The 22,640-nt window shown below is 45.7% G+C and overlaps 1 protein-coding gene, 1 non-coding gene and 1 pseudogene across 2 annotated transcripts; all 3 read left to right on the plus strand.

Annotated features, from left to right (window-relative positions):
• Nucleotides 1-2,015: 2,015 nt before the first annotated feature.
• On the plus strand, nucleotides 2,016-2,684 carry LOC136479963 (leucine-rich repeat receptor-like serine/threonine-protein kinase BAM2). The gene has a single exon (XM_066477657.1). The coding sequence runs from the start codon at nucleotides 2,016-2,018 to the stop codon at nucleotides 2,682-2,684; it is 669 nt and encodes a 222-aa protein (XP_066333754.1).
• A 2,912-nt stretch (nucleotides 2,685-5,596) lies between these two features.
• LOC136479965 (uncharacterized) lies at nucleotides 5,597-20,884 on the plus strand (annotated as a pseudogene).
• Nucleotides 20,885-21,914: 1,030 nt separating this feature from the next.
• On the plus strand, nucleotides 21,915-22,053 carry LOC136484575 (small nucleolar RNA Z247). The gene has a single exon (XR_010766086.1). It is a non-coding gene; the product is annotated as a small nucleolar RNA Z247 (small nucleolar RNA).
• The last annotated feature ends 587 nt before the right edge of the window (nucleotides 22,054-22,640 follow it).

Genomic DNA, 22,640 nt, shown 5'->3' on the forward strand with positions numbered 1-22,640 from the left:
ATTTTTTAGCTCTATGTTTTTATAAAACTATAGTACTTCATAAATAATTCTTCAATATAGCGAATAAATTCAAAATCTTGAGCGTGGGTGCAAACTGAAAATTATTATTTATGCCAACAGGGGTGGAGGATAATGGAGGCGAAAATGGGCCTCCCCCTGTTTGATAGGAATTTAAAGGCCCATAGACCTCTTGTTCCTGGGCTTCCTCTTGCTATGGTTTTGACATTGAAACAATCAATTTAGCCCCCTCTTGCTGCTGGCCCACGCTCCACCGTTATATGCCAGTATAGTAACTATTCATTTCATTTCAAATTGTATTCTATATCCCTTATATTTCAACATGGAGGAAGTAGTTCGCTTTGATTCTGTCCTAAGCTAAAGCTACCTAGTTTTGACCAAGTTTCTAAAAAAATATGATAACATCTACAAGTTCCCAGAAATGCACTTCCAAATATGTTTCACAGAGAATTTAATGAAACAAATTTGATGTTGTAGATGTTATTATATATTTGACTCGGACTCACGACCCATGCTCATGTGAGTTTTACAACCCCATGTGTTTGTGCATGCAACGGTTGCACGAAGTTCGATTCTAATACATAAATCTCTGAGTCACAAGACGTTTAAATAATAGTGCAACAAGGTGTATATTCTTTTGCAATGCATAGACATATTAGCTAGTATATATTGGGTCAAAATATGTTTAGCCTTATGTTTCTGTACTTTTTCCTCATCACAAGTTTTGAAAAGAATACTCAACATAGATGGAGCGGGCTTGTTTGTTTCAGTTTTTTGTTGGCTTTTACCAATCAGAAACTGAAACAAAGAAGCAAACAACCCAACTGTTGAGCTAGCTTTTGAAAATATAAAGTAAAATTTAACTACAAAGTAGAGGATCTAAAATAATACTCTTGAAGTTTGTTCAGATCTCATTGATTGAAAACAATGTCTAGAAAATATTTCTCATTTTTTTTATTAAATTACTTTTTAATTTCTCTTAATTTTTAAGAAATAAATAGAAACTTAAAAGAAATAATAATTAGTAACGAAATCTAGAAAGCTTTTACGCAAAAGCCCAATTGCCCAAAGGCTCGTGAATCAGGCTCACAGTTATTAGAACTGAACTGGACCGGCGGTCCGACTGATAAAAGATCGAACCAAAGAGTATAACGGTCCGGTTCACTTTACAGACCGTTCATGCAATTAAATCGGTAAAAACTGGTTGAACCTAGGCACGGAGCCAGCGGTGGGGCTAGGGGGGCTCCAGCCCCCCTACCGCTCGCGAGCAAGTGAAGCTCTGTAGAGCCGCCGTCTGAAATTTTAGCTGTAGATGTACAGGTAGGAGGGGCTAAGATTTACTGAACCTCTTTTCTTACTAATTGCCGTTGTTTAGCCCCTCCTAAATTTTTTTCTAGCTTCGTCCCTGGTTGAACCGGACGGTTTTTTATGGAACTGGTGAACCGGCCGGTTCCATATGAACTGTCCTAATCCGTGCTGATAGCATGCGTGCGTGCTGCAGCGTGGTCCTAGGTGCCGTGTGGAGACGTGGAGTACGTGCACCTGCCACCAGTGGGCCCGCTGGGATGCTGCTTTCGAATTTGAACGTTGCATGCGTGGTGCAGTGCTCCAGGCTCGGTTGACTTTTAAATTTCACAATTTCATAATTTTTTCAGATGAGCTCCAAATTAGATAAATAATATATCTATTTTGATTATTTTAACGAGCTCTTCGCAATAGTGCACTCCATTTTAGCATTGGAGATTGTTTTGCAACGATGAATATTTAAATTACTATTCTATTCTAGTCATTTTTGCACCAATTTGTAAGAACTCTATATAAAATGCATGGGTAGTTCATCAACTTGTGTTCTAGTTTCACTTAGGTCCATCAACTTTGAAAGTAGGTTTTTTAGTCCATGAACTTTTAAAATGGTTCAGTGCAGGTCCATACTCATTTATTTAACCTTAAATCCAACGTACATTTGCAGAAAACCCCCTGCCTTTCTTTATCTTCTGATGTGGTCGCCGAATGTCGACCAGCCGCTGGTGACGATCTTGTCGGTGTGCACCTGGACGGGCGTCCGGTGCGGCGCGACCGGGCGCGTGGTCACCGTCGACATCGCCAACATGAACGTGTCCGCCAGTGGCGCGGCGCCCGACTCGGTCGGCGTGATGGGGCTCGACGCGCTCGAGAGCCTCTCGCTGGCCGGGAACGACATCGTGGGCGCCGTCGCCATCGCGTCGCCGCTCCCGGCGCCGCGCCACGTCAACGTGTCCAGGAACCAGCTGAGCGGCGGGCTCGACCTCGACGGCGGCTGGGACTTGGCGTCACTTCCCGCACTCGAGGTGCTGGACGCCTACGACAACAACTTCTCGTCCCCGCTCCCGCTTGGCGTCGTGGGACTGCCGAGGCTCCGGTACCTGGACCTCGGCGGCAACTACTTCACGAGTGAGATCCCGGCGGCGTACGGCGCGATGCCTGCGGTGGAGTACCTGTCCCTCAACGACAACAACCTGCAGGGCCGCATCCCGTCGGAGCTCGGCAACCTCACCACGCTCCACGAGCTCTACCTGGGGTACTACAACGTGTTCGACGGCGGCATCCCGTCGACGCTCAGCGCGCTGTGCAGCCTCACCGTGCTGGACGTCTCCAACTGCGGCCTCATGGGGCGGGAACCCGCGTAGCTCGGCGCGCTCGCGTCGCTCGACACGTTGTTCCTCCACATGAACCAGCTCTCCGGGCCTATCCCGCCGGAGCTTGGCAACCTCACGTCGCTCACCGCGCTGGACCTCTCCAACAACACGCTCACGTGCGGGGTCCTTCGCTCGCTGGCGTCGCTCACCTCGCTCAGGCTGCTCAACCTGTTCCTGAACTGGCTCCACGGCCCAGTGCCCGACTTCATCGCCGCGCTGCCGCGCCTGGAGACGGTGCAGTTGTTCATGAACAACCTCACAGGCCGTGTCCCCGCGGGGCTCGGCGCCAGCGCGCCGCTCCGGCTCGTCGACCTGTCGTCGAACCGCCTCACCAGTGTCATCCCAGAGACGCTGTGCGCGTCGGGGCAGCTCCACACGGCCATCCTCATGAACAATTTCCTCTTCGGGCCCATCCCGAGGTCGCTCGGCTCATGCACGAGCCTCACCCGTGTCCGGCTCGGCCAAAACTACCTCAACGACAGCATCCCCGCGCGGGCTGCTGTACCTGCCGCGGCTCAGCCTACTGGAGCTCCACAACAACCTGCTCTCCAGCGCTGTGCCGTCGAACCCGAGCGCATCCGCCAGTTCTTCGTCGCAGCTGGCGCAGCTCAACCTGTCCAACAACCTGCTGTCGGGCATGCTGGCCAACCTCACCGCGCTGCAGACACTGCTCGCGAGCAACAACCGGATCGGCGGCCTGCTCCTCCTCTCCTGTGGCACCATCCTCCACCACGGTCCCGCGGCTGCCTGCCAAGTCCAAAATCATTGCCATGCTGCGGCCGTGGTCCGTCGCCGGCGAACCGCTGAGGCTGGGCGTCGGTCGTTGTGAAGAACGCGTTTGTTTCCATGTATATGCGCTGCAGAGACGTGGTCGCGGACTCACGGCGGAGGCAGTGTTTGGCGCGCTGCGGAGCCAGACAACCGTGTCACGGCACTCGTCATCCGCTTCTTCTCCACTAGCAAGTGCTCCGCTTCCTGCTTTCGTCTTCTTGGCCGTGGTGACGAGGATGAGTAAAGGTATTCATGTATTTTTGGTTTTATTTTCAAGAGGAAAAGAAAGTATATGACATAGGCACGACGTCATGGTGACGTCATCAAGCTAATAGCAGGCCACAGAGCATGCAGCGGCTGCAGCTCAGCCGCGCTCAGGCGCTCAGCCAGAGCTCGCCGGCGCTGTGCGGCGAGCTGCGTGCACGTGCGTGCAGGGAGGCGGGACAGGGGCACCGAGGCGTACAGGACCTCGACCATTCCTGCACGTACCACGACAAAGCTCTTCTTCTACGACGACGAGCAGCAGTTCCTCCGTCGCGCGCCGTGGCTGGTGATGAGGACGGACGACTACTTCGTGCCGACGCTGTTCAGCAGTCATAGGTCGTCGCCGCAACCTCGTATAATCACGAAAGCACACGAGTCCACAACAAAGTCGAGTGCTCTAGCAACGGGAGCAGCAGGGGCGGCGGCGCTGGGGACGGGGACGGCCAGCAGCAGCAGCAGCCGGCGTAGCGGCAGCCCAGTCGGACGCCATCGGGTTCAAGTACATGATCGGGCCCATGATGCTGGGGCTGGCGCTCTCCAGCGGCATGCCCATCGGCGCCACCATGACGGAGCGCCTCGACTCCTTCTTCATCGCGCTCTTCCTGCCCGTCTACATGGCGCTCTCCGGCTACCGCATCGACCTCGCTGAGTTCACCAGGTCTGAGGCGTCGGAGAAGTGGTGCGCGCTGGAGCTGTTCGTGGTGCTCTGCGAGTCGGGCAAGCCCGTCGGGGCAGTTCGCGCGGGCGAAGCGGCGGTCGCTGGAGCACGCGCGGCTCAGCGCCGACCTCCACGTGCTCACCTGCCTCTATAGCGAGGACCACACGGCGCCGCTGATCGACCTGCTGGGGGCGTCGGGCTCCTCCCGTGACTCGCCCATGTCGCTCATCGTGCTCCACCGCACGGAGCTCGTCGTCTGCGCCGCATCCGTGCTGAAGCCCCATGGGAAGAGCACGAGGTCGTCCAATAGCGGCGGCAACCCGACGTCGTCGGACCGCATCGTGAAAACGTTCCGGTACTTCGAGCAGTAGGCGGCGTCGGGGGCGGTGACGGTGAGCCCGTACGTAGCGCAGGCGCCCTTCAGCTCGATGCACCACAACGTGTGCTCGCTGGCGCATAGCCAGAAGGCCAACCTCATCCTGCTCCCCTTCCACAAGTCCTCCGACGGCGCGCGCCGCACTCGGCCGCGTGTGCTCACCTGCTGGTGTGCGCCATTCTTCTCTCCCTCGGTGCGTTGACCGTTGAGCAGGAAGGTTGAGCGCGTAGAAGATAAAGAAAGGTATGGAGTTTTCTACAAATGTACGTTAGATTTAAGGTTAAATAAATAGATATGTACCTGCAGTGAACCATTTTAAAAGTTTATGGACCAAAAAATCCATTTTCAAAGTTGATGGACCTAAGTGAAACTAGAGCGTAAGTTGATGGACCACCCATGCATTTAACTCACATGTTTTCATACACATATTTGCATATCTTGTGAATCAAATCTAGAGCACCAATATTAGTGAGAAGCTGGTTATATAGTTGTGTTTTTTTATCATCTTATTTGCATACATGATCAACTATATGTTGCTAATTATCAATTATATATTATTATATTACAACGATTTGGAGTATTTCTGGAGGGTTCAATTCATCCGTTCCTAAACTATGAACCGACGGTTCAATCGGTTTTTAACGGTTGGAGTACACTCGATTTGCGGTCCGGTCCTGGTAACTGTGACCAGTCTTCGCCGCGACGGCCGCCGGGTGTCGCAACCGTTACTCATCGCAACGCCACGCGTGGTGCCAACGTGTCGCGCCGAAGCTGCCGACTTCAATCCCTTCGAGAAAAAGTTGCTGCCGAGCTCAGCGGACCCGACGAGAAACCGTTACTTTCGCCTTCTGTTTCCCCTCTCCCAGAGCCGAGGCTCACTCGCTCTCGCTCGCAGCGGCGGCGGCGCTCACTTGCAATCTGGAGGCTGAAGCCATGGGGGTGAAAGGCGCATGGTTTCTGCAGCGCGCGCCGCATCCGTTCTGGCCTTGTTGTTGTTGAGACCCTCTGGAGCGCGGATCTCGGCATCGGCGACGACAGCGGCGAGGAGGAGGAGCTTCTCACGGCACCGCGACTCTGCGAGATGGTACGGGTCCTCACTGGCGCTCCAGTCCCCACCCTTTTCATTCGTGTGGCGCGTTTATTTCTCTTCGTTATTTGGTTGGCTGATTTCTTCGGAAGAGAGTGTTAAAATCGTGGGTTGAGCCGACCAACTCTGAGGGCAAGGTGTTCGAGATTATGCGGATTACATTTGCTCGGCTTCTAGTAGGACGCAAATTGTATGTCTGTTCAGCAGGGAAGGGGAATCGAATCGGATGGAGTCGCGTTATGTTAGACCTATCCTGTTCTTGTGCAGAATGCATGCATTTGGGCATGGGCTGGTAGCCTGGCACTATTTTGAGATGGGGAGACGGGGACGGCGAGCTCCTGCTCGAGGGAAGCCTTCAGATTTAGATAGAATCCGGTGCGGGGCATGATGGAGAGGAGTCCTCAGCTCCTGGTTTTGCAGAAAAATAGTCAAATACCTTGTCATCCAGAAACACGCTCCAGTGGTCTGTGGACTGGAACCATAGTTTCGTTGCAAGATTCAATATTGATTTCCAAATGGGACCTCATAGTTGTGACTGAGCTAGGAACTGCTATTACTGCCATGTCTCCTAAGCCTTTCCATTATCAATGGGCAAGGAGATCGGCTCGAGGAGACCGTGGCAATTTCCTACACTCTGAAGCATTAGGTGGGCGCCTGGAGCCTTGGATAAATAAATATACAATACAGATATGTGAAACACTATTGAGATTTTTTTTGTTGTGTTAGATTTTGGGGGGAATTCTCTGTGTGCCATTAAAAAAGATCGCAATACTCTGTGTGCCCCTGAAAAAGTTCAGCGGTCTTCAGCGTCACTGCTCTAACTTTTTCGTGCCCTCCATGCCACTTCCGTCAGTTTGGGCTCTAACGCCGTCAAACCGCAGGTGTGAAAAGACGAAAATGCCCTTAAGTGTAAATATGTCATTAATTTTTTTGAGCATCTTAACGACTTCAAATGAAAAAACTCAAAACTAGAAAGTTGTAGATCTCGTCAATATTTATAATTTTCATATAAAAATTATTTTTATTTAATTTCGCAATTTTTTTTTTTTGCGAAATTAAATGAAAATAATTTTTATATGAAAATTATAGATATTGACGAGATCTACAACTTTCTAGTTTTGAGTTTTTTCATTTAAAGTCGTTAAGATGCTCAAAAAAATTAATGACATATTTACACTTAAGGGCATTTTCGTCTTTTCACACCTGCGGTTTGACGGCGTTAGAGCCCAAACTGACGGAAGTGGCATGGGGGGCACGAAAAAGTTGGAGCAGTGGGGCTGAAGATCGCTGAATTTTTTTAGGGGCACACAGGGCATTACGATCTTTTTTAATGGCACACAGGGAATTGTCTCTAGATTTTGTGTATCAACTACAGTTTTATATTGGTAGAAACGTGAGAAGTCCTGCTGGCAAACACCTTGCCAGAATGCAAGCATAACATTGAAATGCGTGTCCTTAGGCCCTGAAGGCTTGTTATTTTTAGTTGGGAGATTTTGTAAACTAACCAAATTTGCATGTTTGCATTTTTATGTAGGATGTCGTATGTGAAGTGTGTGGTGTTGTTGGCTACAGACAGCTTTTAGTACAATGTAGCAATTGCAAGAACGCTGCGAGGCACCTGTAACTTCTCTTTCTACTTGAACTTCAAAGTCTTCATGTCTTTTATTTTCAAATTAAAATTCCTAAGTAAAAGAACAAAACAAAGGCTTTGTTGTTGTTGTTGTTGTTGTAAAAGAACAAAATAAATGCATGATTTTTTATTATCTTGTCATAATGAAGTTTGGAATTGCTTGGATGCATGATTTATTAACATTTTATAGAGAATTATTTGCATCAATTCTATCCTTGTTAATCACATCCATAAGATTGTCTTTACATACTCTTATCTTTACATACTCAGACTGCTTGTTTATTTGGCATTATGGTGTTCAAAAGCGCCAAATGTTTTTTAAGAGTAAAATGCACCTTGGGTCCTTAAACCTAAAAAGTGACCATCTAGGTTCTTAATCTGCTGCTAATTCTCACTTGGGTCCACGAACTAAAAAAAAAAGTGATCATCTAAGTCCTCAATCTAATGTTGCGCTCGACTAAAGATCCAAAAACTGCCACGCCACCGTCAACTGCCTATGTGGTCGTGCCGGTTAAAGTTGCAAAAAAACATCCCTCCCCCTCCATCTCTCTCCCCTTGCGGTCCTCGCCTCTCTTGTAGTCCACCTCTCTTTGTTTGTTCCATGGCCACTGAGTGTGCCTCTGGAGCATAGGCGAGCATGCGGGCGTAGCCACGAGGCCGACATGCGTGGGACCAACGAAAGGCAGAGGAGGGAGTGGATAGGGAGCAGAGGGGGATGGAGGGTTCTTTTGCAAGTGGAATTGGTATGCGGGACGTGGATCAATAATTTTAAGTTCCCGGGTGCGTATGGCATATATCTCGATGATCCGGTGTGCTCTGGGACATCGTCCTGACTCACATCCGAGGCATTGACCCATCGTCGTGTCGCATTGTCCTAGAACCATGATTCGGAATACCGTTCCCGGGGCATGGAACGCCGATCCGTGTGACTGTGGCTGGCACAACCACGTAGGCATACGAAGGTGATGTGGTGGGATTTGGACCTCTACTTGGGCGCATCATTAGTTGGAGGACCTAAATGGTCACTTCTTTAATTGGAGGACTCACGTGGGAATCTACAGTAGATTGAGGACCTAGATGGTCACTTTTTTAGTTCGAGGACCTAATTGAGAATCCATAAAAAGTTTTAAGGACTCATGGTGCATTTTATTCTTTTTTTTACATTCCACTTTCTTAAGAGCCATGCAGTAAAGTCTCATTGTAATTAGGGCTTGTTTGGCGAAGCTCTAGCTCCAATACCTTTTGTAGTTACTTATTCCTAACTATAGAAATTCTTGGAACCGGAGCTGCAGGCTGACTTAGTATTGAGTTGAGCCATTCATTCTCTCTTTTAGATTAAACACATAGGTCTAAAGCACTTCAATTTATCATAGATTCTAAATTTTGCATGGACCTCGAACTTGGAGCTTTGTGAAACAACACCTTTTAGTAAGTAGTAAAATCCCAACTCCAATCTATTTGTGTAGCACCCTATACCAAAAACCATTTTACATCCTAACCCCCACAATGTCACAACCATAACGTCTTTCTTACACTTAAAAACAAAAACTCAACATGCGGGGTTGACAATTCACGACATTACATTAAGAAGAAGACCTTTTCACGTAGGACGAGAAATACCTCGAACCCCCTGCTCTACCCATCAATGTTTTCTGATTGGCTTATCGTTCCTAATCGGTCTGGTACCAATTAGGACGATCAGGACGATTAATCGACCTCTGATCGGTCTAATCGTCCATATAATCGTCCAGCATATAGCAGGACTATATAAGTATATATCATATATGTATGGTATATATATAATATACCATATACTATATATTTATATAGTAGACATCGAGCATATTTCTAGCTAGTTGGTTACTTACCTATGAGATCTGACTCCATATTCTTGTCTCAGCCTCCATATGTTTGCTGATTTTCTACAGGAATAATAGATAACTTGAGTAAGTAGATGCAAAAGAATAGTGTGACAGACTGACAGCATTACAGCAGCACATACTCAATCCAGATCGAATTAAGAAAACTAGCATAGTCCACAGCTTACTTAATATAGTATGAGTACTGAGTACATACTACAAACTAAATAATTAAACACTGCAAACAACATTCAGAGTTTTTAAGATAACACTAGCTGCCATTCAATCAGCATTCAGCAGCCATCTAAATCTAAATAAGCAAATCATCATCCAAATTGAAGCCTCCTCCTCCATCTCCACCCGAGTCTCCATCCACCTCCATTCCTACTTCAGCATTAGATGCATCTGGCTGAACTTGTGCTTCATGGTCATCATCTTCATCATCAATGCTATCTAGAGCAGTAGCTGCAGCTGCAGCAGTCCTTGACGCTTCCTGGTATACATCTGGCTGACAGAGGCTGTTGCACGAGCAGCAGCAGCCCTAGGCAAGTTGCGGCCCTGTAGATTCTCAGATGCACCAATAGCTTCATCAACAGCAGCCCAAGTCGATTCCTCACAATTCTCATCCACCCATTCATTATCCCACTGAAATTCATCTAGCGTGAGAGGGTTGCTCTTTTGTCCTTTGCAACCAAGCTCTCTGATTTTTTGAAACATGTTTGACATCTTTTTGTTGTAACTGACATAGACCAATTTATTTAACCTCTTGTGCTCTAATCTGTTCCTCTTTTTGGTGTGGAACTGCATAAAAAATAATGAACAACACATTGGTTTGCAAGCAATATCGTAAATACATAATTGATTTTACTTCGAACTAGCAGTGGTACTTACATGGGAAAAAACACTCCAATTACGCTCACAACCTGATGCAGAGCAGCAAAGACTAATAATTTTCTTTGCTAGACTTTGGAGCTCAAATGAGTAGCCACCATAGGAATTCCACCAGCGAACTGAAACACAATTACCTAATAATCAGGTCATAACAAAACAAATATTGAGAAGGATTGAAGGTTTTAAAATATCCAAAACTTACTAGGGTTCTTTTTGTCTCTGTCCCTTATTGCTAATGGCATTGAGAAGCCTTCACCTTTAGACTGTTCATAATCATCAGCTTGACAAAAAATCTTGGATTGTTCACTGTCATCCGCCACCATTTTGTATAAAATTTCATTGAACATGATCCTTAGCCTTGCAGCTTTTCTCTTGTCTTTCTCCCTTAAGGCAAAAAACTTGCCTGGATTCAAGAATAGGGCTGCCCCATACAACTTCTGCTGCATTTGGTTTTCCCACCTATTATCATAGCGCTTCATTACTTCTTTAAGCAAGTCGGTTTTAGCTTTTAAAGAATCTTTGATGGTGGTCTTTGCATGATCCATGGCTGCCATGATCTCAGGAGCTGCTGGTGTCTCATCCCCATCTGCAATCCTTAGAGCGACGAGAAGGGGCTGTGAAGCTCTCAAGCAACACTCCACTCTTCCAAAAAGGCATGGAAAGGACAATATCCTCAACTTGTTTGCCTTCACTAGTGTTAGACAGACTATTAGCCTGCCATTCTTCACTAACAACTAAAGCTCTCAAGCCATTCTTGTGCTTGTGCATACTTGCCAATGTTAGGTAAGAAGTAGCAAATCGAGTCACAGCTGGTCTCACAAGATCTCCACCTATCTTCTGTCTCATTAGATCAAGTATCCTTCCATGCTTGTATAGAAATCTACACACTTTCTTGCCCCAATTGTTGGCAGTGTTGAATTCCTTTATCTCACCAATGTCTTGCAGCAACAAATTCAGACAATGGGCAGCACAAGGTGTCCAAAACAAATGTGGGATCCTCTCCATTAGAATCATTCCCGCTGCCTTAAAGTTGGCCCCATTGTCTGTGACAACATGCACCACATATTCCTTCCCAATCTTGTCAACTTGCTGCTCCAACAAATCAGCTAGCATTTGTGCATTTGCTATCTCACTTGAAGGATCCACTAAACCTAGGAAGAAGGTCCCTGCTGGACTGTTGGCAAGAAAATTGATTATATGGCGGTGGTTTGTATCCGTCCAACCATCGGACATGAGAGTGTAGCCATATTCTTTCCAACTCTCCTCATGCTTCTTTCTTAGTTCCGCTGTCCTTTTGATAGCCCTTTCAAGTAATGGTTCCCTAATGTCATGCATGGTTGGTGAGCGGTACCCAGGTCCATACTGCCCAATGGACTCAAGCATTATCTCCCAACTTCTCGAATTAATGACATTGAATAGTATACCATTTTCATAGAAGAAATCAGCAACATGATCATCAACAATTTGTTTAGCCTCTTTATCTTTCTTTGTGCACTGCTCTATAGTGGGCTGAGAAGTCTTGGATTTATGCCTTTCTGCAACTACTTCTTCTGGTGTCCTGCGAAGCATGGCACTAACTGACTTGGTGTTGGTGTTCTTTTGAGTTGCTGCTTTAGTATGACCCGCAACCACAAAGGAAGTAATGGCAGCTTGAGCTATTTTCTTCTTTGCTTCTGATTGTTCTCGCTTGAGTCTTGTCACAGAACTTGGTACTTTCGCTGGTTCAACTTCAGTAACTTCATCCTCTTCATTTGCTTCTTGTTCTTATTCACCATCTCCAGGAAGTGCCACAATTGCAGTCCTTGTATTCTTCTTCAAGTAAACAGTCATCTCTCGCTAGACTATTGGAGGTGGTTTTGGGCACTTCACTGCATCCCCATAACCCCCAGCAAGGTGCATCTTGAACCGACCGATTCCTGCAGGCACTACCTTCTTACAGAAAATGCACTGAATAAATTCCTTCTTCGTAGGATCTGGCCACCACCCATACTTCCATCATAGGTCTTGAGATCGAGCCTTCCTCTTGGGATCTTTAGCCTGCTGAGCAAGTTCTGGAGGCAGTGCTGCTATAGCCTTTTCTACAAGGGCTGAAACATCTGGAGCAGTTGAGGATGCTGAACCAGCACCACCTGATGCAACTGATGAGCTTGCACCAGCACCTCCTTCAGGATTAGGCCCAGGCATGATGACTTCCACTGCAAGCTGCCGCCTTCAATTTTCATCTACGCAAGTTCAGCAAAGAGCCAAAGAAACAAAGCGTCAAGATTTGAGCATAGTGCAGAGTAAAGGAGATGACAGAAATGACAGAACAAAGCCGATTTAATGACTCACCTTCAGAGGAGGAGCTCATCTTCGTGCTCCCTGGACATGCAGCCTGCAGGTGGGGAAGAGAATAGGCGACCCTACAGCAGAAGGGAGGAGGAAGCAACAAGCAGTAGGGAAGATCCACGGATGAGATGCTTGGATTGGAACTGGAAGGGAGGGAGGAGGGAGTGAGATGCACGCAGGCAGCAGGGAAGAGATGGAGCTCAGCTGCTGAGCTGCACACACACGGGAGTGAGGACTGAGGAGAGAAAGAGTGGGGTGAGGTATATAAGAGAAACCCTAATGGGCCTGGCCGGCTGGCCCAAATAAATATAGCCTAGTAAACTGAAGTACCCATCTACCTATTTAGTGCTGATCGGCAAAGAGACCTAATCGGACGATTAATCGCGATTAATCGATGATTAATCGGACGATCAGGTTTCTGATCGCTCTGATCGAATCGGAGGGCCTAATCAAGTGCTAAGTACCGATAAGGACGATTAATCGCGATTAATCGGACGATCAGAAAACATTGCTACCCATACACAGCGGCACCGTAGCCCATGTGAGAACGACCATGACCAGGGTCGGACCATAGACCTGTGCTTTGGCGTGGGACAGACGAGGGGATCTTTTTAACCCCAACCTGAAAATTCGCTCCCACGGGAGTCGAACGTAGGACCTGAGGAGTGCTACCCAAGCCACCTAACCAACTCCACTAGAGACCCTTTCGCCTTTCTTATTTTCATCCTTGATTTGCACCAGTTTACCTAGGTGCTATGTTAGGAACTTAAAGGCTTATAGGATTCAGATCTACCTAATTATTAAGGTAGGCGCAACCCCAAAGCACACGAACACTTGGGCCACAAAGCCGCTCCAAAATGTAGGTTGTGATATTACCAATTTGAACCCTTTCTGATGAACCATGAAGAGTGGGATGTCATGACTCCCTACCACTTGCCGCGGTGCACCACCCCACGACTAGTGGCATCCTACCACCCTATCCATCACAAAGGTAACCTCCCTTTGGTCACTAAGGCACCCTAGCCACAATAGTTTCATGTGATCTTGACGTGCCGTCATTATTTTCAACATGTGGTGTTGATCAGGCAGGGGTCCCTAAAGGATGGCTACGCATAATGCACTAGATCTGCCTCTAGTGTCAAGGACCTTCACTGCTGCGTCATCTGTTTCTTCAACATACGGTGTTGACCTTCCTTGGGATCGTGGGTGAGAGTAGGGGAGGGGTTGAGGCCAGCAGCCCCTAACACTAGATTGCTCTTGATCTTGATGTCTCCAACACGTTTCCATTGTTTTGAACATGTTGTCTTGGCCTTGACCATGCCCATTGAACTTTTTATGCCATGAAAGCAAAGAAGGGACTTCTAAAGAGCCTTTGCCACCTAAACACTCACCCTACCAAAAATTTTCCTTAAACAATCAAGTTCGTAGGGTTAATTGTAGTTTAATTATTCCTCATATTAAATGTATACTTCTATGACCTTGAGCCATAGAAGATCTATCCCTAACTAGCATTGTTTGTGGTTTTTGTAGATATTGTTTGGATCCGGTAATTTATGATGCCTCATCGTTTGAATGGTTGTGTGATGATTGCCCCCCAAAACATAATGAAGCCCCGAAATCATTAGAGTGGAATTGTGATCATAGTCACAAAGTTCCTCGGTGGATGGGGTCAAGGAATGTGATCGAGGAACACAATATGCTATTTGAGAAAGGTTTTAACAAGGCAGGGGTGAGAATGTTCTCGCGTCCCCAGAACATGAATGACGTTCTCGAAACGAGGAGCGTTACATGGTTCCATGTTCCCGGTGACTCTAGCTGTGATGACCACTACTCTATTCAATTGGGTTCTATAATTAATGAACCAAATGTGAATAGAGTAGAGGTGAAAAAGGAACCTTTGTCGTGGGGGTGTCGTAGACATAGGTCGTACAAGGCAAGAAGGTATAGTACATGGGGGTGTTGTAGACGTAGATCGCAGAAAGCAAGAAGAGATAGTTCTGATGCCTCCACTAAACATTTTCTGAGTGCAGATACATTCAATTCTTCTGGAAAGTTTGTCGTGAAAAAGTTAGAGCGCAATGATATTTTAGAGGAAGAGGAAAGTAAAAATGACCACTTAATTTATCAACCAGAAAAGTGCTGATGGTTCAAGTCATTCAGCTTCTGACCTTACTGTAGAAATACAAAAGACGGGGGGTGCTGTTGGACCTACTATGAACACAATGAAGTGTCTGGACCTCTCAATGGAAAAAGATAGCTGCTCTTTTTCACTGAATTGTGTTGAAGGGTTCACCCAAGGAACAAAATCTGACTGACTTACTTTAATCAATGATGTTGAGAGATCCTATCCATTTGTTACGGGTAGTTCTTGTCCTACACTACCAAATATGGAGCAAGAAGATGGTGTATTGGAAAATGCGGAACAACCTCATCCTTCGGAGATGGTTAATCCTGATGGTACAAGCCATTCACCTGTGGGCCCTGCATTAGAAATCGAAGAACAAGGAGTGGAGGCTGGCTTATTTGCTTCAGTTGAAGATGTTGAGCAAACCCATCCCATTTTAACTGCTGAAACTAGTCCTATATGGTCAACTGAGGAGCAAGTAGACGGTTCTAGTCCTGCATCAGAAAGTTGGGAGCAACCTGTTCCTTTGAAGGTGGTTATACTCCGACCATGGCATGATGTGCCAAATAGCATCCTAAGATCAAAGCCTCCTTCAAACTACTCACAGTCAATACAAGGATCAGATCTATATGTTGGAAATATGGATGTCTTGGATCCTTCTAAGGAGTGGTTGGACTCAAGGTTAAAACTTGAAGAACAAGGAGCAGAGACTGGCTTATTTGCTTCAGTTGAATATGTTGAGCAAACCCATCCCAAATTTACTGATAAAACTAGTCCTATATCCTCAAGTGAGGAGCAAGTAGATGGTTCTAGTCCTACATCAGAAAGTTGGGAGCAACCTGATCCGTTGGAGGTGGTTAGACCATGGGATGATGTGCCAAATAGTATCATAAGATCGAAGCCTCCATCAAACTACTCACAGCCAATGCAAGGATCTGATCTAGATGTTGGGAACATGGATGTCTTGGATCCTTCTAAGGAGTGGATGGTCTCAAGGTTAATGTCAAATACTGTAGAGCCATCACGTTCCCCAAATGGAGGAGGCACATCTGTTGAGAAAGACAATACTGAAAAAACAGAATGCTTGTCAGGCATGGACACTGTCACCCCTGGACTGGATAATGTCCAGGGATCAAATCCCTCAGCAGAGCCATCAAGTTCGTCAAATGGAGGAGACTCAGCTGTTGAAAAACACAGTGCTGAAATGACAGAATGCTTGTTAGGCATGGGAACTTTGACCCCTGCGCTGCATAATGTCCAGGCATTAAATCCCTCGACACCAAAAGAATGCTTGGTTTCTAACGCAGACAACTCAGATGAAGCAAATAGGTCAGATGAAGTTCATCGCAGTCGCAATGATTTTAGAGAAAATTTTGTATTTAGCCCTAAAAATAATGCTTCTTTCTTATTTGACACCGAAACTAAAAATCTTTCTTATATGTCCCTAACTTGAGTTTTTGTTAGCTACTTGACACTTCCGTCAGATCTGTGAGGAAACATCGTCAGTTGTCCAACTGAGGCAACGCAAAAAGGCCATAATGCCCTATCACTAAAGAAAAGAAAATGAAGTCCGCCGCGGCAGTTCGTAACTTGGTCGACTCGTCTCGAGTCATGGTCGTACATGCCGTTTCCCTCCCCTAACCCTAGATTGAGGGCGGCACAGCCATGGAGGCGGAGGGCGACGCGGCTTCTGGGGAGGGTGGCGCGGCTTCAGCTGATGGCGTCGCGGCCACGGAGGCACCGCGCGCGGCCACGGCGGAGATTGGCGCGGCCACGACGGAGGTCCGCGCGGCAAAGCAGGCGGCCCGCGCGGTGATGGCGGAGGTCGGCGCGACCACGACGGACGTCCGTGCGGCCAAGTAGGCGACGCGCGCGGCCAAGCAGCCTTCCCGCGCGGCCATGGAACCTTGCATAGATGGGTTCCTTAATGGTTGTAGACCTTACTTGGCAATAGATAGCACCTTCCTGACAGGCAAGTTCAAGGGGCAATTGGCTAGTGCTTGTGCAGTTGATGGACATAGTTGGTTGTATCCTGTTTGTGTTGGAGTTTTTGATTCCGAAACTAATGACAATTGGATCTGGTTCATGAGTAGGCTTAGAGAGGCTATTGGGTCACCTCCGGGTTTGGCAATAAGCACTGATGCAGGCCAGGCAATCATGGGAGCTGTTGCTGAAGTATTTCCACAGGTAGAGCATAGAGAGTGCATGTTTCACTTGGTGACTAATTTCAAAAAGAGGTACCGTGGGAAGGTGTTTGATGATCACCTCTGGGCAGCAGCTTACTCATGGAACCCATACTTGTTTAAGAAGCATTGGGCTGAGATGGAGAAAGCAAAGCCTGCGGCAACTGATCACCTAAGACGTCACAAGAAGTTGTGGACTAGAAGTCAATTCAAAACAATTTGCAAAGTGGACTATGTGACCAACAACTTGGCGGAGAGCTTCAACAATTGGATTAAGCAGTGCAAGTCCATGAATTTGGATGATTTGATGGATAAGATCAGACAATTAATTATGATCAAGTGGAACCAAAGGAGAAAAATTGGAAAGAAATTAGATGGCTTCATTCTTCCCCACATAATTAAGAAGCTAAATGAACAGAGTAGAGAATTGAACTTGGATGTATCAGAATGCTCAGAAGAGGTGGCTGAAATTACCTTATTTGGTGGCAGCAGCTTTAGGTTTGTGGTGAACTTGGTTGATCGAACATGTTCTTGCAGACAATGGCAAGTCTCTGGCATTCCTTGCAAACATGCCCTTGCATTCATTATAGCACTACCTAATGCACCTATTGACAAATATGTTGACTTCTACTACTCCATTGAGAAATTTAGAGGAGCCTATAGTGCATTAATCCCTGCTATTCCTGACAAGACACAGTGGCCTAAATCTACCCATGGCTTCTTCATGTATGGACCACTACTAATGTCTGTAGCTGGTAGGCATAAAACCGAGAGACACAAAGGCTGTAGTGACAAGAAGGGTAAAAAAGGGTAGCACCAATGTCCTATCTGTAAGGAATATGGGCATCACTGGCACAACTGCAGGAAGGGCAGCAAAGAAGATATTGAAGCAATGAAAACTCTTAGATACATTTCATCTTCTATGCATGTTTTTTTAATTAGATCATATTCTTTACTATCTATTTGCTTATGTAGAGGAACACCGAAAAAGAGGAAGAAGGTTACCAAATCAACAGAGAGTTCTATTGTGCCAATGGAGGATGAAGCACCAACACGTTCTATGACTTTTCCACCAAGGTTAGCTCAATTTCCACTTTCTGTATTTAGATTCCAATTCATGGTGTCTCATCCTAGTACTTTCAATATTACTGTAGTCAAAACTTGGAACCTAAACCCACAGCTAGTAAGAAGAGAAAGGGTGCTGCCTCTAATTCTAGACCAATAGGAAGGTAATTAATAAAAACTTGAATAAATATTCTACTAATAGAAAGCTAATGGTGACTTCTAAGTACCAAACTCTCTTCTTTTTTGTAGTATAAGCTCGGAGATTACAAGTAGGAAAAAGAGAAAGCAGGGTTCCTCTAACTCTGGAGCATAAAAAAGGTAGCCTATACTAAATTTGAATTTATTTTGCATGGTTAGTTTGTTGATTTTGCAAGCAGTTCTATCTAACAGTAAATTCCCATGGTCAACTTTATATGCTTGCATTTTCCAGCCCCTTCTATATGAAATGTATATCCAATATATTTATAAGTTCTTTATTACCGAAATGTATATCAAATATATCTCAAGTAATGTTTTCATACACATGAACATGTATAGGTCCAGAAGTGGTTCAAATCAACCTGAACCACTTTCAATTGAGCTTCCCTCATCCAAAGATAAACCACAAGCTGTTGTTGTCAAGTTAAAAGGCAAAAGGAGGAAGAAAGAAGTAGATAAAAATGCTGCAAAGAATCTTTTGTCGCAACTTGATAGCCCTGCAATGGGCACGAGGAGCAAAAGACTTCAGCCTAGTAGTCCGGCACTGAGCACAAGAAGCAAAAGAAGGCTGATTTTGTGATTCTTGTATGAGAAAATTTCCTAAATGTGTATTGTGTTAGATGTCTGTAATGGATGCAATCATGTGAAAATGTTTCTGTGCATGTGAACCTGAATGTATCTCGACTATTATTGTGATCATGGATGCTAAATGTTGCATTTATCTTGAACATGTGAGTTTTCTAAAATAAATGTGCTATTGTTCTGTTGCATGTTATTTTCAAATTGGATGTTGTTGGAGACCTATTTTATTGTTGTTATTCATGTATCTAAATAATTAATTTTAAACTGAATATAATTATACGTAATTATATAAGATGATGTTTGATCCTTTATTTATTTAACACAAGCAAAAACTGAAACATTGCAGTTTAAGATAAAAACATTCATAAAAGATAGCAATATTAACCATGGAATGCCAGGACTAGTAAAAAACTCTAGGGGTAAAACGGACTTTTCACATAGGACTTGACACCGTTAACAACCCAAACTGATGGAAGTGTCAAATAGGAAAGAAAAACTCGAGTTCAGGACATATAGGAAAGATTTTCAGTTTCGATGTCGAATAAGAAAGGAGCATTATTTTTAGGGCCAAATACAAAATTTTCTCATGATTTTAACAGAAGTTGCTATCCCAAGCCAGTGCTGAAGCGAAGAATCTCCAAAATGATGTACCCAAGACTTTGGTTTCAACTGCCAAAAATGTGGCTTGTAGGCAAACATCACAAATGGAAGATGTCATTGCCTTCCAAGAATGTTATTCCACGGAAGGCAACAAAAAGTAGCTTCAGAAAGCAATATAAAGGGCCAAAGAGACATTCCATGTCATACTAAACATCAGAAAACCAAGCTCGTTATGAAGGACAGAAATACAGATCCTGCACATATGAGAAGTTGTAGGCCATCAAAGCAAAGTGATCGTACTTGCTCAAGTGCTTCCTTGGATTTATCTCCAAAGACTAAAGAAGTAAATGATGCCAATGATGCAGAACCAAGATGTTCTAAATCTGTAAGAACTTTTGAAAATGTCATGGCCAAGAAAAGAAAACGGCCTATTTTATCATATGATGAAGATGCCGAGGCCATGCAGATGGAAGTGAGGATGCGCAGGAGACATGTGAAAAGTAGTGTGATGAAGCAGCAAAGATCCGCAGAAAATTCTGAGGAAGCGACGTCTCCAGGGAACTCAAATAATCAACACGCCATTGATCATATGAAGGCAAGGAAGCAGAGAAGGGCCAACAAAGATAAAAAAGCACCTCTAGGGAATGCTAGTGTTCCATGCACACAGAATGATGCTGCACGGTTAGCATCAGATCAGCAAAGCTTTATTTGCATGCGACCCATTGATAGGCCTTTCTGGACGTATGTTAGATGCCTTTAATCCCATTCTAAAGCATTTCAATATTTTTCTCTCTGCAGTGCTAATGTTTCTCACGTTTTATGCTGATAGTGGAATCATGAAGATTGGCCAGGAGTATATTTCATTGGCTGCACACCTGTCAAATCAAGCATGCAAGGAGGTGCAGGAATTATCACTATCATTACCAGCACTAATGAAAGTAACAAAGCATTCGAAGTTGAAAGCCTGGCCAGGGAGGTGGAAGGCATCAGAACCAACTGCTGAATGCATTGGCTTGTATTCCTTCTCAGATAATATGAGGTGCGTGACCTACCGTCCTACCGTATGGACAATTGCTTGTTTTGTATTTTCAGGTACATGGTTTAAAATGTACTGGTTGCTTTTGTAGGGAACTGGATCAACTAGTGCATTATCTCACTGATCATATGTCGTTGGCTTTGCCAAGCTGCTGATCTTCCCTTCTGTTTTTCTACCAGAGCAATGTCAAAGTAAGTACCATATTGCCGATTTTACAATGTTTACAAATATCATGGATACAATATGGCAGTGCTCCTGTTTTAAATTTGCAACCATGAACTTTGATGACAATGTGCCTCGGTGCAATTTTGCATTATATTGCTTCTACTGTCCATTAGTGCACTTAAAAACTTATTTACTTTCTTGCTGTTGAGTTCTTGTAGTTTAAGAGTTCAGACAGCTTTACTTTGTTCTATGGCCAATATTTTCAGTTTACTTACCAAAAACCCTGTCTTTTGTAGCGTTCCAAGGGAAACACTATCTGTGGGGAGTGTTCAAGCGCAGGATGGGTACGGGGAAAACAAGTGCCCCAGGGTAAGAAAAGGTTTTGTACATCACATGGGTGCAAAGTGACACCCTGGTCCAAGAAATGCCTGTTTTGAAGGGTATCACAACATCAAAGAGACAACTGCCAAGCGCTGTCCATGGCTTTTGCAGTGAGACCGACCCCTGTGATCATAGGAAACCCAGCGCAAATTCAGGAAGCTCCCACACCCAAGTTGTTTGGCCTTGCCATCGTGCAGACGACGAGGTCGGAGTGTTAAGATACTTAAATATATTGTAATCACTGTGACGAGATTGACTTGCACTGGTTTAGGATATATAAGGCTGTAGAATATATTGTTATACTTTTAGGAGGATAATTTCCTTGTAAATAGGATCTAGACTTTTCTATTACCGGCAAGCAATCTCGGCAACATCTTGTAAACCACGTCAGGGGTGTTTTCCTAGCCTATATTAACATGCAGGCGGGCACGGCAAAGGTGCGACGCTTCAATACCTGGAATTCTCACATGGTACCAGAGCATCTTCTCTAAAAAAAAGAGAGAAAAGAGAGTTGTGAGATAACGATCCCATCTACACCAATTCTCATGGCGAGTTCATCCAACAGTCTCATCGCCACGAACGCCATCGGTCATCCCGTAACTGAACGGCTCACCAAGACGAACTATCCGTTGTGGAAGCTTCAGGTCCTTCCTGCGCTTCGTGGTGCCCAATTGATCGGGTACGTTGACGGCACGGTCCAAGCTCCGGCCGTCGAGATCGATGATGACAAAGAGAAGAAGAAGGTGCCGAACCCTGCATACGTGCAGTGGCTAACACAAGACCAGCAGGTCTTCAGCTACCTCGTGTCTTCGCTTTCTCGTGAAGTGTTGACACAGGTCGCGACGTGCACTTATGTTGCACAATTGTGGAAGGCGTTGGAGGACATGTATGCCTCCCAGACGCGTGCACGGATTGTCAACACTCGGATCGCGCTGACGACGACTCAAAAAGGCAACATGACGATTGCCGAATATGTCGGCAAGATGAAGACGCTCGCCGATGAGATGGCCACCGCCGGCAAGCCTATTGATGATGAGGAGCTCGTGAGTTATATCATCACAGGCCTTGATCTGGAATATAATCCAGTTATCTCTGCAGTCCTTGCTCGTGTTGAACCGATCACGGTCAACGAATTGTACACGCAGTTGACAAATTTTGAGCAGCGTGTTGATCTCTGGCATGGGGGGTCGCCCTCTTCTGTTAACACGGACGCGCGCCGTGGCTGCGGTGCTGGCCGTGGTGCTGTCCGTGGTACTGGTGCTCGTGGAAGAGGTGCCAACCGTGGACGTGGCAATGGTGGCCGTGGACGTGGAGGCTTCCCAGGCAACAACAACAAGAATCGGCCTGCCAACAATTTCGTCAACAGTAACGGTGATAAGACCATGTGCCAGGTCTGCTTCAAGGAAGGTCATACTGCTGCTGATTGTTGGCACCGTTACGATGAAACTTATGTACCTGATCAGAGGCTTGTTAATGCTGCTACGTCATCATATACTGTGGATACCAATTGGTATGCGGATACAGGAGCTACAGATCACATCACGGGCGAGTTAGAGAAACTAACCACCCATGATAGGTATACCGGAGGCAATCAGATTCATACTGCTAGTGGCGCAGGTATGAACATTAGTCATGTTGGTCAATCTATTCTTCATATCCCCGATCGCAATCTTCACTTGAAAAATATTCTTCATGTTCCAAATGCTAAGAAAAATTTAGTTTCAGTTCATCGTTTTACTACTGATAAT

The sequence above is a fragment of the Miscanthus floridulus genome, chromosome 9 (genome assembly GCF_019320115.1).
Source record: "Miscanthus floridulus cultivar M001 chromosome 9, ASM1932011v1, whole genome shotgun sequence".
Lineage (NCBI taxonomy): Eukaryota > Viridiplantae > Streptophyta > Magnoliopsida > Poales > Poaceae > Miscanthus > Miscanthus floridulus.